At 44.2% G+C, this 25579-nt stretch overlaps 2 protein-coding genes across 3 annotated transcripts in view; one reads left to right on the forward strand and one right to left on the reverse strand.

Moving 5' to 3' along the window:
* Positions 1-3300, forward strand: part of LOC146190018 (ATP-binding cassette sub-family C member 3-like) — a 66732-nt gene extending 63432 nt beyond the window's left edge. Inside the window, exons 26-27 of the mRNA XM_084605398.1 lie at positions 1440-1634; positions 3103-3300. Coding sequence (XP_084461524.1) covers positions 1440-1634; positions 3103-3253 — 346 coding nt within the window. The 3' untranslated portion in view covers positions 3254-3300. The remainder of the gene's footprint in view (positions 1-1439; positions 1635-3102) is intronic.
* A 15464-nt stretch (positions 3301-18764) lies between these two features.
* inc (BTB/POZ domain-containing protein inc) overlaps positions 18765-25579 on the reverse strand; it is a 33587-nt gene continuing 26772 nt past the window's right edge. For both annotated transcript variants that reach the window (XM_084604748.1, XM_084604747.1), the window contains exon 5: positions 18765-25426. In XM_084604748.1, the coding sequence (XP_084460874.1) occupies positions 25397-25426 (30 nt within the window). In that variant the 3' untranslated portion in view covers positions 18765-25396. The remainder of the gene's footprint in view (positions 25427-25579) is intronic.

Consider the following 25579-nt stretch of genomic DNA (forward strand, 5'->3'; position numbering starts at 1 on the left):
TCTCATTTCACATCGTTTTGGTTGAAGTTGGACGTTGTTAACTAAATTCAAACTGCAGTTAGGCACCTCTTTACAATTTATTGGCTTATTACTTCACCATATTGATGATGCAATTGCATAATTAGGGTCAGGCATTCCTAATTAGTATTTAGTTCGTTCTGACTGATTTTACTGAATCTGCCATCATTAGCCTTATTAGACTAAAATTGCATATTAGACACGAGTAACCTTGAGAAGTCGTAAATATTGGTCATATTAATTACCCGTATCTGAAGTAGTCTTAATTAGCATTTATCCTAAGCAGTCGAGGCTACTCTTAATTATTCACGATTGTGCCCAGCAAACCGTTACATTTGAAGCCTAGCTATAACCTCAAAGTGAGGTTGCTGTTGAAGACATTTTCCATCCACCCCGGCGAAATCCAAGACTGCAGCTAGAAATGCTTCCGCATTGAATTCCCCAACATATATTAATTGTACTCTTGCCTCATCCGTTATTCCAGACAACGAATTTCAAGAAGCCGGTACACAATAAAGTGTGTACCTTTCCGGTTTTGCATTATGCAACACGGCTTGTAAAGCGACATAAATTTACATGATACACCCTAAAATGATAAGCGAGAGTTTATAGGGTAAACTAAGAGGAACTGTATCCAATTCATGTTCCCCTTCAAACCTGGTTATCTTTTTTTTTTTTCGGGATTTTTGGTGTTTCTCCGCAACCGCAAGACGCAATGATGGTGCGAAAAATTAATTCAAACATATTTTCCGCTACTCTATCAAACTTTTAAAAAGGTCTGGCTGCCACCATTTATTCCACGGTGTAGCTTATCCTATGATGTCCGCGCCAAAACTTGGCTGTTCACGCACACAGTTCTTTCGAACTCGACCGGTGATGGTGACAACCGTATTTGGTTCTTTATCTATGTTATAAAAAAGTACTTTTTAATTACATTGTCCTAGATTTTATTGGATCGCGATTGCATTTCGCTACAGGACAACCTCAATAGATATACCGTCCGTTTTTGCTCCTAAAGAGAAGGTGTACTTTTGGCAGTGCGCAAAGAAAGGTAGATTCTTTGCTTGAGACCAAGGTGCAGGAAAATATTGAAAATGAATTACGTTAAAAACACATCGTATTGAGCATAAGTTTTGAATAATTTGCGCTGTGCCACGCTAATGGGTCGGCGTGCATTTGAACTGCCCATGCTGTCTTTCCAATACAATATGGTAAATGCCAGGTTCAGTTTTTTGACCACAGTAATTTGTGACGTCATGCGCACGCAAAGAATTCAACCGCATTTTATTGACCATCTAAATAACGTGTCACCTATAATATCGCATTCCACAGTGGTAACCTGCTGCTTGTTTTCGCATCCCGTAGAGCTGTTATGACATAAATAAGGCACTAAACAGAAGCGGCCTATTTCAACGGCGCAGTGTGGGCCAGCGACAGCTGGTCTGCCTCGCACGCGCCCTTCTGCGATGGTCTAAGGTACTCTTGCTGGACGAGGCCACGTCGCAGATGGATGGCGACACGGACCGCCTCATCCAGGCCACGCTCAGGGACGCCTTCGCCAACTGCACACTGCTCACGGTCGCCCACCGAATTCACACGGTGCTCGACTACGACCGGTAAGATCGCCAGGTTGTGCTTCGATCGGAAAATGTCACAAGCATCTGTCTGTTTGGCTTGTCATTATGGGAGGGACGTGTGGAGAGGATTCCTCTCCTAGCCCCAACAAGTTAGCGCTTCATAAGTGTGCAATTACTATTCCAATGGCGTTTTACTATGAGGATCGCAATTTATAATGCCGTAAAATATTGTACGCCTTCCACCCAATTATACTGCCCGATAATACGCCCGCTATGTGCCTTACGCCTGAATAAAAAATAAGGTAATCTAGTCAAACTGTTGTGACTAATAACTCGCACAACGGAAGATGGAACACAATTGGCTAATTTTAAAATGGCGAATATGTACTTGAAAGGCCGCTAAATCTGCGGTCATCCGTGACAAACACGATCAAGCTGACAAAAATAATTTTACCTAAAGAAATTTCTTTAGCATACTATATTAAATACTTTATAAAGCTGATTACCTAAATTCTGGCTGCATCTATGTCAGCTCCGTAGTATGCAGCGCACCCTCACTCAACCTCTAAGCTGCAACCGCAGTGAGTACATGTTCGCACCTTCTACGACATTTTCAAGTCGATCTCTGGCCCAGTGTGGAAAGCCTACCAAAAATTAGGTCTGCACCTTGAACCCTTTTGACTAGAATAAGTTCTGGGACAAAAGCACCCAGGAAGCATCGCAGCTCCACTTCTAGACCCACTGAAGCTGAGCTGCTATTGGTATAGAAACCATCAAGTAAGCTCCTATTTAAAAGAAACATATACTACACGCATATTAAATACGTCGTAAATAGTTGGTAAAGATTTGCACAATGTCAAAACGTGCACTATGCGCGACAAATATGTCAGGGCTGCCTGCACATCAACTTAAGCGTCTTCTGCGACGCGCGTCGAGAAGGCTGCCCCCGCCTGCTTGCGAACGTGTTTCATTCGCACCTCCGCTTAAGTCGCGCATACACGCGGCAGTGACTCCTTTGTCCGAAATGTGGCCGTGGATCAAAAACACTCCTAAAAAAGCATCTCGGTTGTCTCATGGTTTAGGAGTGCACTACTTACGATGATTTCCGCTGAACGCGCTGCTTATTAGGAAAGCAAAGAGGGGTGAATGTGGAAGGTTATAAAGCTATGAAAGAGGTAAAAGAAGCCGAGCCAGGTTTAAAAATGCCGCTCATTGGCAATATTGCTAAAACCCGTAAGTTGCCAGGGAGACCATGGGCGCTCCAAAACGAGGCTGAAGATATGGACGCTATCGGCAGCAGCAAGCTTTCGCATGCACCACTGTGCGACACATGCTACCAGTAAGCTGTCCTGCAACACGCTACGCCACTTCGTACTCTGCGTTTCATGCCTTCACTTACTTTCGACTATCGATGACAATTTTTTTGTTAGTATAAGGCATACAGTGCAATGTTGAATGCAAGGCTAGGCCTCAAACGTCAGTGACCTGGTTTCTTTATTTTTCGCAGAATACTCGTCCTGCAAGACGGCAAGGTCCGAGAGTTCGATTCCGTATCCACGCTGCTTTCTGACACGTCCTCAGCTTTCTACGGGATGGCTGTGGAGGCCGGAATCTGCAGTGCAAGGCCACACTTATACCTTGAAAGTGCCGAGTTGTGATAAACTGCATTCCCACTCACCTCGTTGGTCATACAACAAAAAAAGTACATTTCGGTCCATGTTTTGTTATGCTGCCCTGAAGTTCTACTAGCTATGGACACATTTGGCTCAACACATAACAGACGGGCCATCAGCACCGGCTTTATTCATTGCTTTCAGGGGCATGAGTTTTCGCTCTAAGTATCACCCATTCATTTGTTCTAAGGTTTTGGTTATGGGATGCTGGTGTCATTGGCTGTTAGAGTTAATTGTCTCAAATATTTCCGAACCAAGGCATCCACTGAGAAAGGTGAGGTTTTTTTCAAAGCGAACTAACAAAGATCCTCCGCCAACGACGACGAGCAACGACGACGACGCCGCTATTACGCCGACGCTCTTTATGAAGACGCCCTCGACGAGCCCAACTTGAAAGTGGCACCGCCGCTACGCACGACGTCAACATCCACGACGACGCAACCAGACTCCAAGCTGACACCGCCGCCCAACGAAGTGACGAGGGTGTGCCGCGGCTGCGACCCCAGCACAAGACGAAGCAGAGATCGAACACCGAAGCCAACGTGCAATACGAGGACAGGAACACGTGACCTCGAAGTTACGATCGACGGCCGCACAGCTACCGCCTTAGTGGACCCCGGAGCCAACTATTATCTCATTAATGGAGCGTTCGCCACCAAGCTCAAGAAAGTGATTACCACTTGGAATGGCCCGAATCGGTACCGCTGGTGGTAACCTTATTATGCCCCTGTCTCCTGCTGCGGTAGATGGGTGAGGCTGTGGAGCTAATACACAGACGGAAATTTCAAAATTTACTAACCCTTTCTTTTCAGCAGCGCAACGGAAAATAAAACTCCGCCTGCGTTTTTTTTTTTTAATGCATCTTTGTACGCATGAAACTCCACCGCGCTTGCAGACGTATCCCAAGCAGGCAGGAAGACGACCCACTTGAGCCGCGTCTACAACCTCCTTGCATCAGACGCATAACAATAGACGCGGTGGCTTTCACATACCTACAAAAGTGTTTAAAAATGCAAACGCAATTTTATTACCTGTTGCATTGCTTAAAGAAGAGGGTTAGTAGTATTTTAAAATTGCCGCCGGTGTATTAGCTCTATGCCCTCACCTATCCACCGCAGGGGGGGGGGGGGGGGGGGGGGAGATGGGCGCTGCGGTCGCTTTGCGATCAACTTATGCCTGAGCGGCGATCGTTTTGGCCCAGCACAGGTTTCCAACTGTCTCTAAGAACGTTGGCACTTACATCGCACAGCACACGGACGCCACTTTGTTTCAGATGGGCGCTGCGGTCGCTTTGCGATCAACTTATGCCTGAGCGGCGATCGTTTTGGCCCAGCACAGGTTTCCAACTGTCTCTAAGAACGTTGGCACTTACATCGCACAGCACACGGACGCCACTTTGTTTCGCCTCAATCGAAACGCAGCCGCCGGCGGTCGGGATCGAACCCTGGTACTCCGGCACAGTAGTCTGGCTTCTTACCACTGCACCATCGCGGCGGATCATCGGAGCGTTTCGGGCGGGCGTGTACTCATCAATGGACTCAATTTGATTGGACTCGGTTGGACTGATTTGGTTTGGACAGGTTTGGATTGAATTGAACAGGATTGGTTGGATTGTACTTCCCTGGAATGAACTGTACTTGATTAGATTGAATTTGATTAGTCTGGATTGGTTTGGATTGGATTAATTTAGACTGGAATTGATTGAATCACACTGGATTGGATGGGATTAGATTGGATTGGAGAGTAATAGGCAGCCCAGCGCCAGGCATTTCGCTACGTATATCCTGGCCTAACTGAGCTATTAAAAGGGGTCTCGGCTCCTCGCGGCCTCTTCCGCCAGGCCTATGGCTTGCTTCTGCAGAGTTGCGACCTTGCTCCGCAGAAGGGTTTCCCAGGCTTCTCTGCTCTCCATTTTTATCTTAGCCCCTGGGGAGCTAGTGCATTCCCAAATTACGTGGTTGATGGTCCCTTTCTTCCCACATTGTTTGTATTTATCGTCTTGTCTCTCATTTATGCGGTCGCCTCTTTGTTGCTCAGACTCCTATCCGGTGACGGCACCAGTTTTGTGATTTGTCTATAATTTTCAACAATTTCTGTATAATTTAATAGACGTTCGTTAATGTCCTGGCAATCAGGAGGCTTCACGGTTACCCGGAAGTAGAGAGCTCGGGCTAACTCGTGTGCCAACTGATTACCAGGAATATACGCGTGCTCTTGAGTCCATATAAAGCTGACTTTTCTGTTCCTCTGTTTTGTGGTCAGGATCCTCACCGCTTCCGGTGCAATCCTGTTCTTAGTGTAATTGTAGATGGCTATTGCTATCACTAATTATGATTATAGTTTCCGTTCTTACGCAAGTGAGCGCTATTACAACTTCTTCAGCTGTTTCGGAGTTGCGGCTTCTGATAGTGGCTGCCGATACTGGGGCGCCTCGGCCGTCCACTACCGAGGCTACCGCCGCAACCTACTTCCCACTCGCCGCATCTGCGTATGCAACTGTTCTAATCTCCAGTGGCTCGAAGCGTTTTGCGTTCTGCTGCTCTCTTTTGCCTCCTTTCGTGCGCATGCGCCGACAAGCGATTCGTCATCAGTGGTGTAATACTAAGGACTAATGGCTTACTATTCACTAACCAGTACTAACTGAAGGTTAACTAGTCACTAACCAGTACTAAGGACTAACTATTACTAATTAGTCATTATTTATGACTAAATAGTCACGAGTAATGACAAAAATGATTAGGTATGATGATGACTTTACCCTCCAGGCGATTCACGCATATATAAATTTCCTCCTATGGAGTATCCCTCTAAAGAAATTCGTATATGCGTGAATTTATTTTCTGCTCTTTTCGCCCTCTCCCGACCAAGAACTTTCCGTAGACTCTCTCGGCAAATCGTAATGCTGTTCGGATCGTTAGATGAGGTAAAGCGCCGGCTGTAAATTGTGCTGCGATGCATTTGTTCAGCAGCGGAATTCATACCTTTGACTGCTAGGCCATCTCCGCAGTTGCTTTCTATGCTCGCCTGAACTCATGACGTCCCGGCCTAGCACATGTGCACCACATGTGGACTTCGTGCGTAGGCGCGTCGCTGCTCAGGCCTTGGCGTCATGGCTCAGCACATGCACTACATGTGAAATTCGTGCCAGGCGCGCCGGCGCTACTTCCGTTATGTACTCGGTGTAGGATGGCCTGCCGTCACGCGCTATCACGTAAACGTCGCATTTCGGTTCCTCAACGAACCTAGAATCGATCGCACGACATTTTGGTTGACGTTGGAGTGACCTTGACATCCTCGGTTTGCCCTCGGTTTGCCCCTGGGTTTGAGGCCGGTCAAGTTGCCGTGAGCGACGTTTTCTTAAATCCCCCATAAATTGTAAGTTTATGGAAACAAAGGCAATTCAATTTCAATTCAAAATGACCGTTACGGTTTGACCTTGCTTAAGCCTTGAATGTCATGGGCAGCGCACGCCGCAGAGGTCGATGCCTCAAGTAGTGAAGCTATCGCTTCAAAATCAGGAGAGTATTGTCCAACTGTCCACATTTCAACAAAATAGCGTCAAAGAACCCAATCTCGAAAAACCTTCCCGCGTTTTTCGTGTTGTGAGCGAAAAATCACAGGCATACCCTACCGAAAAAGTTATAAGCTGTGAGAATGCAGTAACCGCACACGTGTTCTCATACCAAACTCGTACAAATATGATATCATTTCATACAATTATCATTCATCGTTTGAGAAATATATGGGATTGTATGATACCTGAATGACTTTGATATGAGGACATATGTATTGTGTTAGTGTTTTTTACTAAAGATATGGTGCTTGCATGTGGTAGCTGGCAAGTTACGGATGGGCACTGTTTCAGGTGACAATTATCTACTACGCCTTGTGGCTATAGCCAGTTAGACACTCTACATTTTCTTAATCAGCATCATCAAGCATTTACCTTTCATTTAGCATTTGAAAACTTTAATCCTCTCCTTCCAATTTTCTTTTTTATACATTTCAAATATTAATAGATCAGTTACACACTCTACATTCACCTAATTGGAATCGGCAGTCATTGGGTTTTCTTTCTGAGAAATGATAACCTTTGAAGCCCCTTTTTCATTTTTTTGTGCTCTTCATTTTTATTTTATAAATTAATAATTTATTTATACTGATTTTGTTACTTCGCACTCGCCTACCGCACGGCAATCAATCGCACTAGAACTACTTTTTTACGCAACCCCCGATTATTTCCGAACCGCGTTGCGACAGCTACAATTACTCCTACTACGACGCCGACAACTTTACATTCGATCGAGTTGTGTATGCTGTCCCTTAAAAATAGTAAATAAATCTTATTAACAAGATAATATTATGGAATCTGAGTGTGTTATGTCAGTGACTAGTACAGAATCGCTTCTACCAACGCAAATTGTGCTAGCATGCTCATGAATGTCCATATCTACCTTAGGTTTCCTTTACAACCTGTTAAAACTGGAATTTTTGTTTATGGTCCGAACTTTTTTAAAACAAATGTGGAACTAGATGACGAAATTAGCGTGCTTTCTATGGTTCGCACAAAGGTGATATATCAAATCAAGTTTTTTATATATTTGTTTCCCTGCCTATTCAAATCACGGCCCTAATTATTACTGTTTTCTCTTCACAATGGAAACTGTTTTCATATAATATCGTGCCGCAGCTTGAGTGGCTAACGACTGTAAATATTGATTGACGGATCATGAACAAGAAAGGCTATCAAAGCATTCCAGCATGAAGATGATCTCTTTGCTTTAATTCAATATCTTGCCTTGTACCAATCTTATCACACTTCATAACGAGTTTTTAAATATCGGTAAGCTGAGCTGCGCTAATATTTATGTCATATTCGCTGTAACGTGCCCGTTTTTCGAAAGCAATTAGTTTTACCTAGTGGCGAGGATGACAATCATTACCGTTGTTCCAAGTCTGAAAATTGGTACTATGCTGCGTGCCGTTTGAGGAAGCGAGGTTCTGTATTTTGTCTGCCATTTAAAATGCCGCGATTTCAGCTTGCCTCTAAGATGGCACATCTATCTTTCGTGACCAAACAAGTCTGCAAATGGCCTATATTTCAGTTGACAGCGATATGGCGGATCGATATTTACTATAGAAAGACAATATGCTTTTCTTCTTAAAGATATCTCCAGTGGTTTCTGGTTTTTAGGATTTAACATCCCAAATCGACTCAGACAACGAGAGACGCCGTAGAGGAGGGCTTCGAAAATTTCGACCACCTCGGGTTCTTTTATGTGCACTGACATTGCTGAGAACACGGGCATCTGGCTTTTGTCATCCACTGAAAAGCAGCCAACCTGGCCGGGATTCCATCCCACATCTTTGGGCACATCAGTCGAGTGCCTTAACCACTGCTCCATTCCGTTGGGGTAATAGCTGATGAGTAGTACCACTTTTGTTTGGCCCGCTGGGGTAGTGCAGTGGTCAGGGCACTCGACCACTGTGCCCAAGGAAGCGGGATCGAATCCCGGCCTCGGCGGCCGCTTTTCGATCGAGGCGAAAAGCAAGGTGCCCGTGTGCTGTGCATTGTCAGTGCACGTTAAACCCCGGGCGGTCGAAATTTCCGGAGTCCTCCTGAGCCTGAGTCGCTTTGGGACGTTAAACCCCACAAAACAAACTAACAAAAAACAAGTACCACTTTTGTTTATTATAGGATTTCCTATTTTGGAGACAGTAAAATATCGCACAGCGCCTTCTTTACTCAGCGCAACCAGAGCTTGGTCCTGGAACCGGCCTTTAAAGTTGTTGTAGGCTTGACTGACTCACGCCAGCATGTTGTTAAATAAAATTGCTGCAATATCATTTAAATATAATAGTTTTACTTTTTCTCTATCTCAAATACTTCGAATATTACTCAGGACAACCGAAATGAAGGTGTACATGTGCTTACATCCCTTGAAAAAGAATTACCAGGAAGACACATCCCAAACTTGCAGGCAGCCGCATTGCAAGAGTTGATGGACGTCCCATTTTGGCTGATATAAGCAAGATTGTCCTGTGCCCGAAAGTATTTACTCAAAAACCTCCATCTCTTTTAAATGGGCCCTCAGCCAATAGTGATAACGTGCGTCGATGATGACCGAGGGTGAAATGCGTTCCTAAATATGCCATCGAAATGCCAAGACCAATTTGACAATTTGAATAGCTGACAAAGTTAGGGCAATGATGTCTGTCAGTGCACCTTTTTAAGTGCAAGGTAATAAATTATTCTACAGTTACTTAGAAAAACAAAGATGAAAAAAAATTTTGCCAGGGAAGCTCCATGAGGCTATTGCGGTAGTGCGTAAATGCAATAATTAATGTCTTGATTTTGACACCGAACGTATACAATAAATCAAACGCACTCTAAAAGCCTGTCATTCAACATACATTGTTGTAATCCTGGCAATGTGAGACAGCGCCATGAAACAAAACGTATATTATTTCACACCACGCTAAGTGATTTAAATTGACACTATGCACTATAATCACTATAGTATGCTCTAATGGCAATTTTGCAAAGTGTGCCCCGACATCTATACGGGTGTATTAGGTGCAAATTAGCAGCATATAGACATTTTAAGGAGAGAGTAATAGTGCTACATCTTGCTATCTATTTTTTTTTTCTGCTGGCATGCCTCTTGATGATTACGTGAACCACACACAACGATCTCGTGGTTATTGTTTATTTGAAGTGCAGTGTCACCGGGGCGCAATTTACTCATTTCCTTTGTGTCGCAAGATGCGCCGTGATGTACATCTGATGATCCAGCCCCTCGCGTCAGTTTTCACAATATTCCAGGTAGTTTAACAAGGGTGACGACTGGCCAAGTTGGTAAGGGTTCATATTTACCAGCCAAAGGACGAGACACAGGGAAGAAGAGGACAGGACAAGGCTGGACCAGCAACTGAATGTTTATTGAACGAAAGCAAACAACTTTGCGTCTCTCATAGCCTGAGTCGCTTTGGGACGTTAAACCCCACGAACCAACCGAAAGAAAACAACTAAGACTCGGCGAGAAATTGAGAAGATTGAGAAGAAGATGAAGAAGACTTTGACTTTGAATTGACAATTGAATTGAATTGACAAAGCTGCGATTGGAATTTTTTCGGAGTCTCTTTCCTGGAGTTTTTCGGTGCGTGTCCCGGATTACACACCGATATTTCTAGCAGAGTTTATGGCAATTGGGCTAGCGCTACTAAAAGTTCCCTGCAGTCAATCAAAAATAATTTTTTCTATCAGACTCTCTTTCTGTTTTGTTGTCACTGGAGTCAGCACGGGATGCTCAGTTGATCCGCTCACTAAAGTATTTCATACCGGGGTGGGTGAAAGAAATACGCTTCATCTGGGTCCCCGGACACAGCGGTATTTTTCATAACGAAACTGCAGATTTCCTGGCTAAATCAGCTCTTGATGCATCTGTTTCTTGTACCATTCCTAATATCACCATTTTTGGAATGTCCCGTTTCCAACGATATCAATACCTAGCCGCTACATGCAATGGTTCTTTGCTATCTACAGCCGAATACCAGCATCTCACATACTCATGGAAAGTTCGAGCATGTAAATCACGGCAGTGTGAGGTTACGATGACTCTTCTGAGATGCAGGATTCCTCGCTTAAATCTTTATTTATGTAGATGCGGGATCATCCCCACAAACCTTTGTGAGGCTTGCGGTGAAATTGAAAATATCGATCACTTCCTTCTCGCTTGCCGAAGGTTTTCATATCAGAGGAGGGTGCATTTAGAAAGTCCAATTGCACGCTTGGGATTTACGTTATCGGTCCCGCTTCTACTCTCCTTCGGTGCGAGTGCGAAAGGATTTGCGTTGCCTCAAATCTGTCAGTACTTACATAACTACATAACAGCTACGGACAGATTCCCCTGCTAATTGCATTCCAAATTTACAAAACTACAAATTTTTGCATCATATTTTTTCATTCAATAACTTTTGTGATCTAAAACCTTTTGTTTTTGTTTAGTTGTCAATTACTTTATTACACTAATTCAGTTTGTGTAGGACATTTGGCAATCCACACTGAACCCTGGCAAATCCCCCTTCGTGGGTATGTGCCAAATATCAAGGAAGAAGAAGAAGAAGAAGAAGAAGAATTGACTTCTTCTTCTCAGTCTTTTCAATTTCTCGCTTTCTCGCCATTTCACCGATTGGGTTGTGCCATGCTTCTCGGAACGAGTCTTCGTTGTTTTCTTTCGTTCAATAAACATTCAGTTGCTAGTCCAGCCTTGTCCTGTCCTCTTCTTCCCTGTGTTTCGTCCTTTTGCTGGTAAATATGAATCCAAGTAGTTTCATTCATCTTTCGCAATCATTATATAGATTGTAGCTGTGTTAAAAAGCAATTTCTTGCCCTTCAAAGTCTAACACAAGAAGATGCGATAAGACGTAAAGACGAATTGGTTAATATTCCTAAATCATATAAAATAAATAAACCAGTTGCCAGGACCGTAAATGAAAAAATAGCGTTCTAAACATTTTTTCCTGACCTGAAATTCTGTCTCAGGACAGGTCGAATGAAGCTTCGGAGAAAATGGGGAGAATAGACGGAAAGTGGTCATTACCAGGCTGCCAACATTTAACATGCACGCCCAATACGTCGACAGCACTAGAGTTTATCCTTATGGGCAATGTGGCCAAGCATTCTCTGCTGGTTTGTGTTTCAATCGATCTACTCCATTTTGTCCAGAGATTGCAGTATTGGGTTGCAAGTTTATATTATGCCACTCCCAATGAGTCGAGCATGAAGCAAAATGTGAACCACTAAGTCATTTTACTGACTTGCTCCCGTCAGTATGAGCACTAATTATTTTGCTCTAAAAGCAAATCAACGAATTATTCTGTTTCCTCAAGTGGTCTATCAAAGCTCTGGTGTATCATCTCGCTTCCCTCGGGTCGAGTGAACTTCATTGCGGACATTGTTCGCATCATTTGTTTGAAAACATAGTTATATTGTCCAAAGTAACATTACGTAATAGAGTTACAATTTAGGACCCCTTGCCACGCATTTACAAGGAAGCTACAAGACACCCAAGTAGAATAATTAAATGCTGAGTGCGCAACTTAACTATATAATCCTCCTTATATTCTGTAGTAATCAATTTGCATAGAAATGTATTACACCAGCATTGATATTATTTTGATTTTGCTTTTGGCGATGTGGACTCGGCAATGTTACTTTAATTTTTTCTAATTGCCGATACTAACTTCAATTGACTCTTTGCTAACTGTACGTTTAGCGCTGACAAGCACAACAAGAAACCGTATATCGATGGCTACTGAGCATGCTTTCTGTTATCGCTGCCGCCGCTTTTGCTGAATACTTTTGCGGAACCAAGCCTGCCCAATAGTTAAACACCAGTCTCTCGGTTTGGTGTTTCGGCACCGTCACCAGGACATGACAATACATAAAAACTCTCCCCTCAATATATTTTGGAATCACCTGAAATATCGTCCATGACGACTTCTTCATGCCAACAGTACAACAGTTATCCCGTATTGCAATGCAGTAATATGCGAATTTCGACGTTGCAAAAAGGAGTCTTCCAGATTCAGACAAGGCTAGCGAGCTGTTAGATGCTTCGGAAAATAGATTGATTGCCAATTTAGAGGAGCACTTCTTTTAGCAAGTCACCGAGAAAGTCATCACAGCATTGATTCAACCCTTGTATAATAGCATCATAGAAGTTGGACTCCTGGTGCTTGCAAAGGGAGAAATTCTGCTACAAAGTATGTCACTCACACGAAAAGGCCATGAAGTTGCTAGTTAAAAGCTGCTGACATTAAATTTGGGTGAAGCAATTCAATCTCAAGGAGCATCTTCTCTTAATCACTGTTCCCTGGCTACAAGAAACCGCTATATCAGGAACGCAGCTAGGTAGATAGTGTTTTGCGTATGGAGACGTTTTTCCTTCAAATTACCAAATTTGTTTTGATGTAGTCACTTGAGCACCTCGACACCAGATGCTCTAAAGGTTAACCAGATTTCCAAACGATTGTGGCAAATTTTAGGAGATGGCAACACCACTGACAAGCCGCGTAGCAGCAGACATCAATGGGAACTTGCTATGCATCTGTCAACAAGCCGGTACCTTTGCTCTGACTATTTTGTGACTTTGCTGGAATTTTCATGAATATACCTTTCGGTTCAAGAAAGTGAGACAGCAGCCTAAATAAGCAAGACAGCTGACGCCCCGTTATGTCTATCATCAGCGCGATTATTCATTTGGCCATGCACAGAGGTTTCACGAATGGTTACGTCCTCAATAGCCGCCTGATTGTAAAGTCTAAAATAGGATTTCTTTCCAACTGCTCGTTAATAGCCTTGTTTCACGATATAAAGCGTTAATGCGCGGTTCTCGGAAGGCAGGCCTAGAGCATGCTTCTACCTCTACCATATAACATTGTCTCCCCTTTTGCCGCCCTGAAATTATCTTACTAGTCAGGACACCAGCTGCGCATCCAAGCGATTTGTTTTGACAGCTATATTCCGCCCTCTGGAGTTTCCCGCTGGTATTCCGGAACAAGAGTTCTTGGTACGTGCGCTTCAAACGACCAGCCCTTAGTCGACTCCAGGGTTTCTGAGAGGAAACAAGCTTATTGAAGCAAGTTTGAACACAGGGACGCCGAGGGCGGCAAGCATTTTCACGCAACCGACAATGAGGTGACACGTGCCTGTACATTTGTTTACACACTCTCTCTTTCACCTCTTTAAACATAGGCATTATTGCATACCACCGAGCTCAGAGACATAAGTGAAGCCACAATTCGGGAGGCCCGTGAACCTGTCTTAATATTTTCTTTCCCTCACTTCGCGCACTGGCTGTTGAAAATAGGTCAATACCCCCGCCCCTCCAATTCCGCGGAAACCAAGCCGGCCTTCACTGGTGGTCATGCCAACGGCGAATGGCCCTGACTACTTGAATTGCTGGGCGTTTGATCAAAACGTCTTGTTTTGTTTCTATTTACGAAAATAATGCAATATATCTATCATGCACTATCATCGAAAAAGTAAATCAGACAAACAACCCAGTTTCGATGGAGGCGAAACGAAGTTGCGTCCGTGTGTTGTGCGATGTCAGCGCACGTTAAAGATCCCCAGGTGGTCGAAATTCCTCCGTAGCCCTCCACTACGGCTCCTCTTTCTCTCTTTCCACTTTCACTCCCACCTTCCTCCCTTCCCTTACGGTGCGTTCAGGTGTCCACAGAAACAAGTGTGACAGATACTGCGCCTTTTCCTTCCTGTGAACCGACCAACCAACCAACTAACCAACCCAGATGTCTAGGAGGCGTTAGTAGAGCAGGCGTTAGGTGGTGGTGGTGAAAACGCTTAATAAAATATGGAGTTACATGAAGGTTGCTCTGGGATCAGGCTTAGTGCCCTTCCCCTGACAAACACTAGGTGTTAGCGGCGTTTCAAATTCATTTACAGGATAGAGTAGGCGCCGTATATGTCACAATTCTCCGCGGACACATGTACCACGCCGTAAAGGAAGGTAGGAAGGTGGGAGTGAAAGAAGAGAGGGAGATACAGGTGCCGTAGTGGAGGGCTACGATTCACCGGGCTATAATGGCTTTCGTCTCATCGCACTTTAGGGGTCCAAAGTGCCCTGTAGAATTTTTTCATCGTATATAGATACAAATCCTCAGGGCCACACCTAATTGAATGTGTGGATGTCATTTTAATATAATAAATCTATACAACTGTCTACTTATGCACAGCTGATTTTATGATTATTTCAGTTAGCGGTTGGCTCCGACGGCGCGAGATTGAATGAAACGGGTCTCATGGCATTTTGGTCTAATTTCTTAGTTGATGTGTCAGGCAAATTGTTTTTCGGTTGCATTATTCCTGTGTCCAGGTAAATAATCAGGTTATCTTTCGACAAACTATTCTCCCAACTCCATCCTCAAGTAATTTGACATAAAAATGCGACATGTCATTTAATCATATTGATAACGGATTTCCCCTCTACAACTTATAGGACTGAATTAACAGAACTTCATGCAATTCTATTAAAATTTTCACATTTTGTTTCCCAATCATTTTCGGGAAACAAAATGTGAAACTTTTAATAGAATTGCATGAAGTTCTGTTCCCAATCATATAAGATTTCACCCCGCCGGGGTGGCGCAGTGGTTACGGCGCTCGACTACTGTTCCCAAGGACGCGGGATCGAATCCCGGCCTCGGCGGCAACTTTTCGGTGGAGGCGAAAAGCAAGGCGCCCGTGTGCTGTGCGATGTCAGTGCACGTTAAAGAACCCCAGGTGGTCGAAATTTCTGGAGTCCTCCACCACGGCGTCTCTCATAGCCTGAGTCGCTTTGTGACGTTAAACTGGTTAAACCCCACAAACCAACCAACCATATAAGATTTCAATGAAAAACTTGTTCATCCGTCGGTGAGCTTACAACACATGGCCAATTTTATCTGGCCATGTATTTGTTTTCCGTGAACTCCACATGTTGGAAACCTTTATGCTTTCCACACATGGCAAATGTGTAGCGTGCCCCGCCGGGGTGGTGCGGTGGTAAGACGCCCGACTACTGTGCCGGAGTTCCCGGGTTCGAACCCGACCGCGGCGGCTGCGTTTCGATGGAGACGAAACGAAGTGGCGTCCGTGTGCTGTGCGATGTCAGCGCACGTTAAAGATCCCCAGGTGGTCGAAATTACTCCGCAGCCCTCCACTACGGCTCCTCTTTCTCTCTTTCCACTTTCATTCCCACCTCCCTCCCTTCCCTTACGGCGCGGTTCGGGTGTCCACAGAGCAAGTGTGACAGTTACTGCGCCTTTCCCTTCCTGTGAACCAATTTAACTTAAATGTGTAGCGCCGAAAAAGAGAGGTATTATCATATATCCAGCAATTAATCGTACTTGCTCGCTCTAATGCTACAGAATGGAGGTATACACAAAAAAGATGAGGGAAACACCTTGTCAATGTTTCTTTTTTTGCGTTGTGAACTTAGCTGCACCTAGTATGAAACTGTATCAACATGATTCCCCAAAGAGCACTTCAAGCACTTCTGAGAACTTCTATTTTGAACCCGAAGCAGCAGAAACGACCCTCTTGTAGTTAGACTATCCCTTCCCTCGTGAGTAGCTTGGAGGAGACATCCGCCCTTATCCGGTCACGTGCTGATGGAGCACTCAAGAAGATATAGTACCCGCCATCTGCACAATGTGCTCCATGCCGGCTGCAGAGGTGGATGCTCGTCACCTTTTGTTGACCTGTTGCGGACTTGCGCAGGGACAGGGACGTCAAGGCACAAATTCCAGAGGATGTGGGACTAATCGTTACAAAATAGATTTTTTCCAGCTGGCTTACCGACAATTTAATAAGAGCAGGAGCCTTCTCCTCTGGAGTTTGCAAGCAGATGCTTTATATGAGTTCATATAGTATTCCATATGGATAGTTATACTAACAAGGTTTTTTTTAATAAGCTTCACGTCAGACGACGCAATGATTTTCACTGACGAAAATCATGTCCATTACTTATTGTCAGGACGAATCATATAACTTGAACTAGCGTGAAGTGCTGGTGTAAAAGCCCCGTATTCCTCCCCGATCGGGTTGTCGCAAAAAATAATTCATCAGAATAAAATTAAAGAGAGAATCATTGATGAGTAACTCTTTGTTTTGCACGCCTATCCGAATCATTAAATAAGACCGGAGGCGCAAATTTGCCCATTGTGCGCGATCCGGACCACTTCTGTGCAATAAACCTTGGCAATGTGCTAAAGGAAATGGGTTTCAAATCGGCCTCCTTTGTCAGCCTGAGAAAGTATTTTAGTGTGAACGCACTACTGCACGAGGTAAATCGGAAAACCAGGCGTGCGGGAAGCGTCGACCTTTGAACTCTGCATTTGACCGCTGACTCTAAAGTCGTTTGGCATCGTGTTTGCTGAAGATAGCCAAGATACATTAAACCAAACTATACGTTCTGTAGCGTGCACGTTAAACATCTGTAATTTCCTTTGAAATTACCTGTCAACGTCGAGCGATCATGGCGTCCAAGGTAGCTTCCTCACTTAGTATAGTGGCGGCGATGAGAAAAACTATGTTCTTACTCATCAAAATCAGGCACTGAAGCCACTCCACGCTCGTCACAGTGTGACGTACCGTCTTTGCGAAAAGTAACCAGGCTGCATGTTTTGCTTTTCGCTTGTATTCTGAAGCTGACGTGGGTTCCCAGAGATCACAACTTGTTAAGTGAAGACAGGAGCTCGTCTTTACTTTTGCTTAGATTTACAGCTTCGGAAGTGGTACGAATGCGCTACTACCCACTGAAAAACTGAACACGCAGCCTGGTTACTTTTACCAGACGGTACGTCACTCACAACGCAATGGGCCATATATAAATAATAAAAAAAAAAAAAACAAGAATAGCGAACATGATTCGAACCCACGGCGAAGCACGCGCTGACAAAACTGTCACAAACTAATCGGCTAGCCACGTTCCTATTGGTCGATTCCGACCAGCGGACCTGTGGATCAATATGATTGGGGCTGGTTGACATGTTTGCGAGTTTTTTTACGTGATCGAAGCGTAATTCGGGCCCTGGTCAGCTTCATCGGCTATTGTGTATTTTTTTTTTATGTAACTAAGACATCGGCAGCCTAGATCCAGAACCTTCTACCAGTCGACACAATTCCACGGCAAATATCAATCAGCTCACGCCTGATACATGCACTAGTCTACGCCGCGAAGCATGAAATACGAGCTCCCGATGACCTTGGCACTAAAAGCCCAGAACGAAAACGAAACTAAACGAGGTTACGCAGGTCACGTATCCCCTCGTGCTTACATGCTGCGCTGCTGTTGGAACAGCGCATGCGTCAACGAGTGTGTTCCTAGTCCCGTTACCCGTATACTATTGGGCGAACCCAAAGGCCCAAAACGCAATCTACTTTCCTACCTGCATTGTGAGCGGAGTACACACTCCCCTGGTGGCACATGACGAATGGCGACAGCAATGCGCGAGCTACCGTCGTTACAGAATGCACGCGCCGTTTGAAACTGTACACCACAAGTACCGCGGCGTCATAGCATAGCTGACGAAACATAAAAGGCTCCGCTTCCATAAAAACAGCCATTCTGTCACTCGGACATGATAATCAACATAGGCCAACTTCGGTTTGTCCTCAGTGCCCCTTTGACACCTTCGCTGTGGCAGCCATTTTTGAATCCGAATATCTATGCATCATGACGAGTCACCCTGAAATTTTCTTGGGTGCAGCGTGCAATGAGTCATTGGCGAAGTAAGTTTCCTCGCACTGCCAGATTATGGCAATAGCAACCTTGCATGCATGTATTTAAGAAGCACTTAAATATCTTCAGCCCCATAGCTTGATCGCAAGAATCGGTACTATTAGTGGCAACATACAAAGCATGGCCCACCAGTGGCCCACACGAGTGCAAAGCACTCTGTGCAGCTTTTGGCAATGAAAACGGACAAATACGATCAAAATGACTGGTTTATCCCCTCACATGTCAGTACAATCGAAGCTTCAGGTGTGAAGCCAGAGAGGGAGAATGTTTTTCGATCCAAGGGACTGCAAAAAGTGGCATTTCTACGACGAACTCTGGTGGTCAGCCCTTGATGTGCAGAGTCAAGTCCTCCTGCATTCAGAACACCTCACAAAATCGTGACACTGTGTCCCTTCAGCTTGTCTAGAAAAGCTACGCCACAACCGACAGCACAGGACAAACTGACGTACAACTAGACTTTTCAAACGCTGCATAGGTTCCACTCACTAACGACCTCCAAAAACAGTGAGGTACAGTAATGTGTGCGAATGCGTCGGGGATGTACACATGCTGTCACACATTGATCCATGCAGAGTGCACGAACCTCTGTGTCTGGACAGCCTCCGATCAGCAATCTGTGATCGTGAAAAATGAGATGCCAAATCAGTACTGTTGCTAGAACAGTGAATGAACTGCAAGGTGCCATAAATAACACTTTCACTCAACTCAAGGTAGACTCCTTGTATTGCAGCTAGCGCAGAAAAACACAGCGCAGACACTGTCCTAAACTTCGCAGTGTACAAACCAAGGTTCACTTCGTGCTAACCTCGTAATGCTCATGTTTTGCTGTAAGCAAGCAGTTGTGCTAAATGCAGCAATGTAGAAAAGCTGGGCCAGTCCGTGTAGATCCACTACACTACAGCGCTAAGATGTGATGAGTCAAGGAATGACATGAAGAGCATGACTGAATTCATTGCAATGCCAGAATTTTTGGGGAGGAGAAATCTGTGACCACAACAGAGCCAATAAGTGCACAGCTGTTGCTGAATGAAGTATTAATTGTTATGAAAACTACGTGGAAAACGCACAATCAGTGCCTGCCCTATCATCCCATCACTTGCTCCATCTCAGTCACTGGTATAGGTACTCAAAATTTAAGCCTGGAATGCACAACATAGTAACTAGGCGTTAGTAGGATGAACAGTAACATGCAATTGAAATGGATCTCTGAACAAATCTAATAGCATAATCTCAGAGGCACAGTTAAAAACACTTAGGGTAAACCAACAAATGTTTTAGGGTGTCCAAAACACTTTCAAAGGCAGTGAACAGGTGATGAACATCACCACACAAGGGCTCTATTGATGCTCTTTTACAAACCACAGTTAACCATGCCACAATAAAAAACAGAACATGGGATAATTTCTTCACTGTCGCTTTCTGCTATCAGTGCTCAATGAACACAAGCCATAAAATCTTGCTCTACATCTACAGTAGGATAAATCAATTAGTGCACGAATGCAAAAAAAAAAAAAGAAAAAAAAGACCAATACAGCAAAATATTTCATCTATGTTCTTTGTTTGACCAAGGGTGAGGGAACGGGTTGGACCTCAGTGCCATGTACAGGGTCATCCACTTTTAATAAGAACAAGCTTGCTTTCTTCAAAGTATCATTGCGTTCGAGGCTGCCGCACATCAAAGAAAAGCGACGCAGACAAAGGGACCCAAAGGTGGAGCTTTGCACAGCAAGTGACTTTGCTTCGAAGCATGGTCGGATTGGAGCCAGTGACGCTCTGAAGACAGTATGTTGTGTAGGGTCAAAGTTAATGCCGATCGGTGCTCAAAATTTTGCAAGCTAGTGCTTCTTGTTGATGCATTCGGGCACTGACAGATCATTTGCGGTCCTCTGCAGAGCTGCACATAGTGAATGCACTATCTGTCGCAGCTCTCATTTGACTGTACTCTAAAAAGGACAAAGTACTGCAACTGCACCATTTTCAACACATCATGAAGGTATTTAGAAGAAACAGCACAGAGGCAGCTCTAAGATCTCTCAGACGAGTGACATGGCTATGACATTGCACAAAATTCCTGTAGTTCAAAAGGTGTGATGCCGAGAGTCGAGAGAATAGGCACTCCCGTGAGTAAGTCCCGTCATCGTACTGCTTCTTGCACTGCTGCCAGCTTCACTTCACAAATGCAACTAAGAGGTGCCTTAGTTAAAGTGATGGTTCTGAAATATAAAGCAAACACAGTCACAGCACATGCTAAAAGCAATATGATCAGTTCTCCGAGATGTGTGTACATACGCACAATGTGTAAAGTAGCATCCTGTACAGCCCAATAACTCCTTTAAGGTCACAATGTGGCTAGGAATGTGATAAAGGAATAAACATCGAAGCCCACTGTCATCTTTAGTGCTGCACAAGCGATCAGGAAAGAGGAACAGAAGAAGTACACCAAAAGAAGCAGCCATACTTGACACAGACACGAATAAATACCCATGAGTAGCAGATGTTTGAAACAATTATGAATACAAGTAGACTACAAGTCGCTGGCTCAAACTTCCAAAACTGTACGTGATCACTGAACTGCCACAAAGGAGAACAAGTAAATATTGGGTACAAACCAATGACTCATGTGCTTGTCACTCCAAGAAACCCCACGCACGGTAAACACTGCAAAGCTCCATTACAGATTGCAGCTGTGGAGGCTATTTAATGTAATCATTTGCCAAGAGTACAACTTTCACCCCAAATCATACTCGCCTTGTCCTTTGTCAATAGGCAAAAGCAAAGATGGACGTTGCCAATACAAATGCTTGACTGCAGTCAGACTGTTTCCAAACCTACAAATTAAAGTTTATTCCAACCTGATGTTCTCCAACTGTTTTCACGACCATCTATTTCTTTCATGGCAATATGCATTCCTTTCTTTATCCTCTAAACTCCCAAAAGCACTCTGGTCTGACAGATGGGGTTTCCCAGAACACACAATATCAGATCATTCTTTTTCCTGCATGTGAAACCACAAAGAACTGTTGTGTTCAGTTTTACAAGGTAAGCAACAAATACCGTGACGCCACTTTCCAGCAAATTTTAGTCGAGAACAAATGCAGCGGGTAGTAAACATCAATAACAACTGCAATTCTGGTTAAAACTCCAATCCAGATTCCCCCTTCAAATTTCTCACCTTCTATATCAATTACAGCTCCTTTGACATTCGAACTAATGCTTTACTAGAAAGTCTGCTAAGTTCTTTTAACGCCAACTCCGTGAAGATGCTTTTCACCGTACCGAACCTTCTCACTTAAAACTCCTACACCTTTCATTTCCGCCACTAAGGAAGCAAACCAAGACACGTACACACTGAAAAATGGCAGCTTAATACACACTCACTTGGCCTAGGAGTCTAGGAAGAGCCCAGAAAGAAATCTCATAAGTCATAGCGTAAGTGGGCGCACAAAACATGTTGCAGTATTCACAGTGTACCTCGCACATGCTATCTGGTGTTAAGTCACATCTGTTTAGGGTCCCAAAAGTAGAGGGCATACAAAAAGCTTACAAACGCTTTCAGGACATGCTATTTTGGAACAACTCAACCGCACGCTAAAACATCAGCCTTATTGTGCTTGCATGTCTTCACATGGCATTGGTGATAGCAAAACACATTATACTGTTCAGCTAAATTTCACTATGTTATTGTTTTCTTAAGTTAAACTGCAACACAGCTTAAAGCAAAGGCAGAATCATGCTCTTAGTGAATAACAGTACAAATGGAGAAATATTTTTAAAGATGTGCACGAGTCTCACGAAAGGGGAAAAAAACTAGCACTACACTGATGATCACAAACTACATCAACTGATCAATTTGACAAATAAGTCTGACTTTCAACAGGCACAATATGTATCGATTTTGATGTCCACACACAAACAACAAGGGAAGAAATTAATTAATTTTAGCAAATCGACGCCATGTCTGCACTTCAGGCAGAGTGTGCGTCGTCCCTTAAGCAGTAACCTATGTTAGCAGATTCTCTGAGTAAATACTCTCCTGATGCAAGAAGCGGTGCAATGTTTTGAATCAGTATGTTATGGTATCAAACAATACAACAGTACAATAGCCAATCTGTGACTAATCAGTGGTTACTGTGCTTAGTTAGGTGGCCAGGTAACCATAGACCAGAAGCAGAGCTAACAAATCAAAACTAGAGAAAGCCACACCCAGTGTACAAGCTTTCAAAGCATGCCGCCGATTCAAACAGACGTCTAGGTGACCAAATCTTGCCTATGAAAGATGCAGAGAAAGCTACACTGTTGAGAACATTCCTGTCACAGCCAGTCAATGCAACACTAAAATGAATTGCACGAACATGTTGAGACAGTGGTGACATTAAGTAACCGCTATGAACACAAGCATACACACACTGTGTAGTAAATGTGCTCGCTACAAAAAACATTCTCAGTGTGAAAACGTCTAAACGGCACACAGTGACAGCAGCAACAGCAGCAGTAGTAGTGCTTCCAGATATGCACACATGTGGCCTTCATGCGCAACGAGTACCATGAAGCGTAGAAAAACAGAGAATGTGCACGCTATACAAACTATGGGCCCAAATACATGGCGCCAGTAATGAGTTGGTGCATCAGTGGAATGCACGTCACTCAAGCCAGCTCAAAGTCAGCCAGCTAATTGGGAAGCTGAGAAACAAAAAGGGAATTCGAGGATGCGACACAGACTTAATGACATCCGTGTATACTTGGTGATATTGCACCATTCTCCACTTGACGCAAAACTGGCGTTGAAGGAGTATGGAGTGCAGCAGTGCTAAGGTGCCAAGGCAGTCATTCTGACAACACCCATGTCATGCACAAATGCTGTCCACTGTGGAACGCCCCAAAGAGAGCTCGCCGTCTCAAAAAAAAACACTTTTACCATTACTGAATGAGCCCAGCTATGCAAGATGCTCGCCTGCCAACGTCTTTCAGCTTATGAACAAAACAGTAGTAATGCACAGTCAAAGTCCCTCCACTCCTGGTGTGCTGTTTGTAAGCGCGGGGTTAAATCACAAGAACTTACTGGCTGCAGCTCAGGTAACAAGAAAGAGTTACACTTGCTAACCCTGCTGTTTATCATAAAAGGTTACAAAATCTCAAAGTGAATCACGAAACAAAAGTCGGTTTTTGAAAACTGCTCCCCTTCCAAATCATACTTTAGCAAAAGTTCGCTGACACTTTTCATTCAAAAATAACCATAATGTCTGTAACGAAAACATTCATCAAAATCTATGTTTGCATTCACACGGAAAAAAATTTCAGGACAGTCCATAAAATGCAGAGAGGGGACAGTGGAAAATATAATTTCTACCCATCAGACAAACAGAAGAAGAAAGCCTTGCATCTGAATCAATATTGCAGATTTGTTAACAACACTAACAGCATTTTAATCATCAACAAAAACAGTTGCGAGAAAACAACTAAGGAAAAGGTTTGGATGCACACTTCAGCAACCAAACAGCTTGATCAGTACTTAACCTATGTGTAACTCTCTCTGGATCTGCTTGAATACAGTAACACAAGAAATGTAAAAAAACATCCTAAAGATGACAATGCAGGAAATTACCATCAGACACCAACAAAAACAGATTTAGAAGTACAACTGCACTGCTGTTAGCTTCAATCAATACCACATGTGGCTACTTTATACACACTACTGTGCATAACTTAATGCCAGGCTTGTCTCGAGCATGCGATTACTATGCAGCACATGTTGCTTGTACACATTGTCTACCTGCACATGGCAGACAACATGTGCAAGCAACGAAGACGTCGTTATACTGGTAAAGGAGGCAGCCAATACAGCTTTACTTATATGAAGTAATAAAGGACTGTCACAAACTTGGGACATCGCTGGCTAGCTTCGTACAGATAAAACTGAACCGTCACTTTCCCTGTCCACATAACAGACATGAGCATTGCATCTTAGGCACCCAACAGCATTTGAAAGTAGACGTGCTGATGACATGTGAAGCTTGATGGGCTTGTACAACATACTAAATGCAGAAGACATAACGTAAGAAACAAAAGAAACAAGCACTTCGTGACCGACAAACTTTCTGTGCACACAGCCATCGTCCCTGCGCCCAAATCCTGCACATTTAAAAGTGCTCAAGACCATCAAGCTTCCAAAATGTGTCAAACACAGAAACCGCTTTTCTCCTTTCTCCGACTTGTTTAACAACCACACAGCTGTTGCGTGCTCCAAAACGGCCGGGCCTGTCTGCTCGACACCATGGCGCCTAACTCAACATGGCACAAAAGGTGCAGTCTCGCGCATAACATCTCTTGCACATCGTGCCACTGACAGTAGTTCATCTGCTGTCCCGGACACATTGTGCCAGTCACACGGTCTTTAAGTACAAGCTCTGTGGCAGCAAACGTCTGATGATGGCCTGGTGTGGAGGACAGGGGGGAGCAGAGGTAGTCCACAGAGTGCTGCACACGCTTAAGTCCACACGGAGGAGTAGTATGTAGTTGTATTAGCGCCAAAGCTGATGAAAAAAACTCGTCCGCGCGCAGGAAAGAGGGTGGTGGTGAGTCTTCGTACAAAACAGGTCTCGGTTAGGACCTTTCGCAGTTTGTCCTGAGGTGCGACAACTGTCACAGTGGCATTGACGCCGTCGCAACCTTATCTTGAAGAACAAGCCCTCTGTTCTCCAATACATGAACAGTGCCGTGGCAGAGTTTGGGAACTGTGCGCCAAATGGTGCTGGAACACAGTTTTGCCGTAGACGTGAAAGAAGGGAGTGCTCGTTGCTGCACCTCCTCCTTGCAGGGTGCTTCACATGCGGGCAGCCTTCTGCTGAATGAGCTGCAATAAAAGGAATGGGGTAGCGGATTTTAAAGATATGCGGATATGAATGTCTTCAGGCTGCAAGTAATGAAACAGAATTTGCAGCACCAGCACCAATGCATGATCCAGGTTGCCTGCACCAAGGATAAAGAGGGCAAGGGAAACAGTCCC

This window comes from Amblyomma maculatum, chromosome 5 (assembly GCF_055883805.1).
Source record: "Amblyomma maculatum isolate TAMU_Amacu chromosome 5, ASM5588380v1, whole genome shotgun sequence".
Classification (NCBI taxonomy): Eukaryota; Metazoa; Arthropoda; class Arachnida; order Ixodida; family Ixodidae; genus Amblyomma; species Amblyomma maculatum.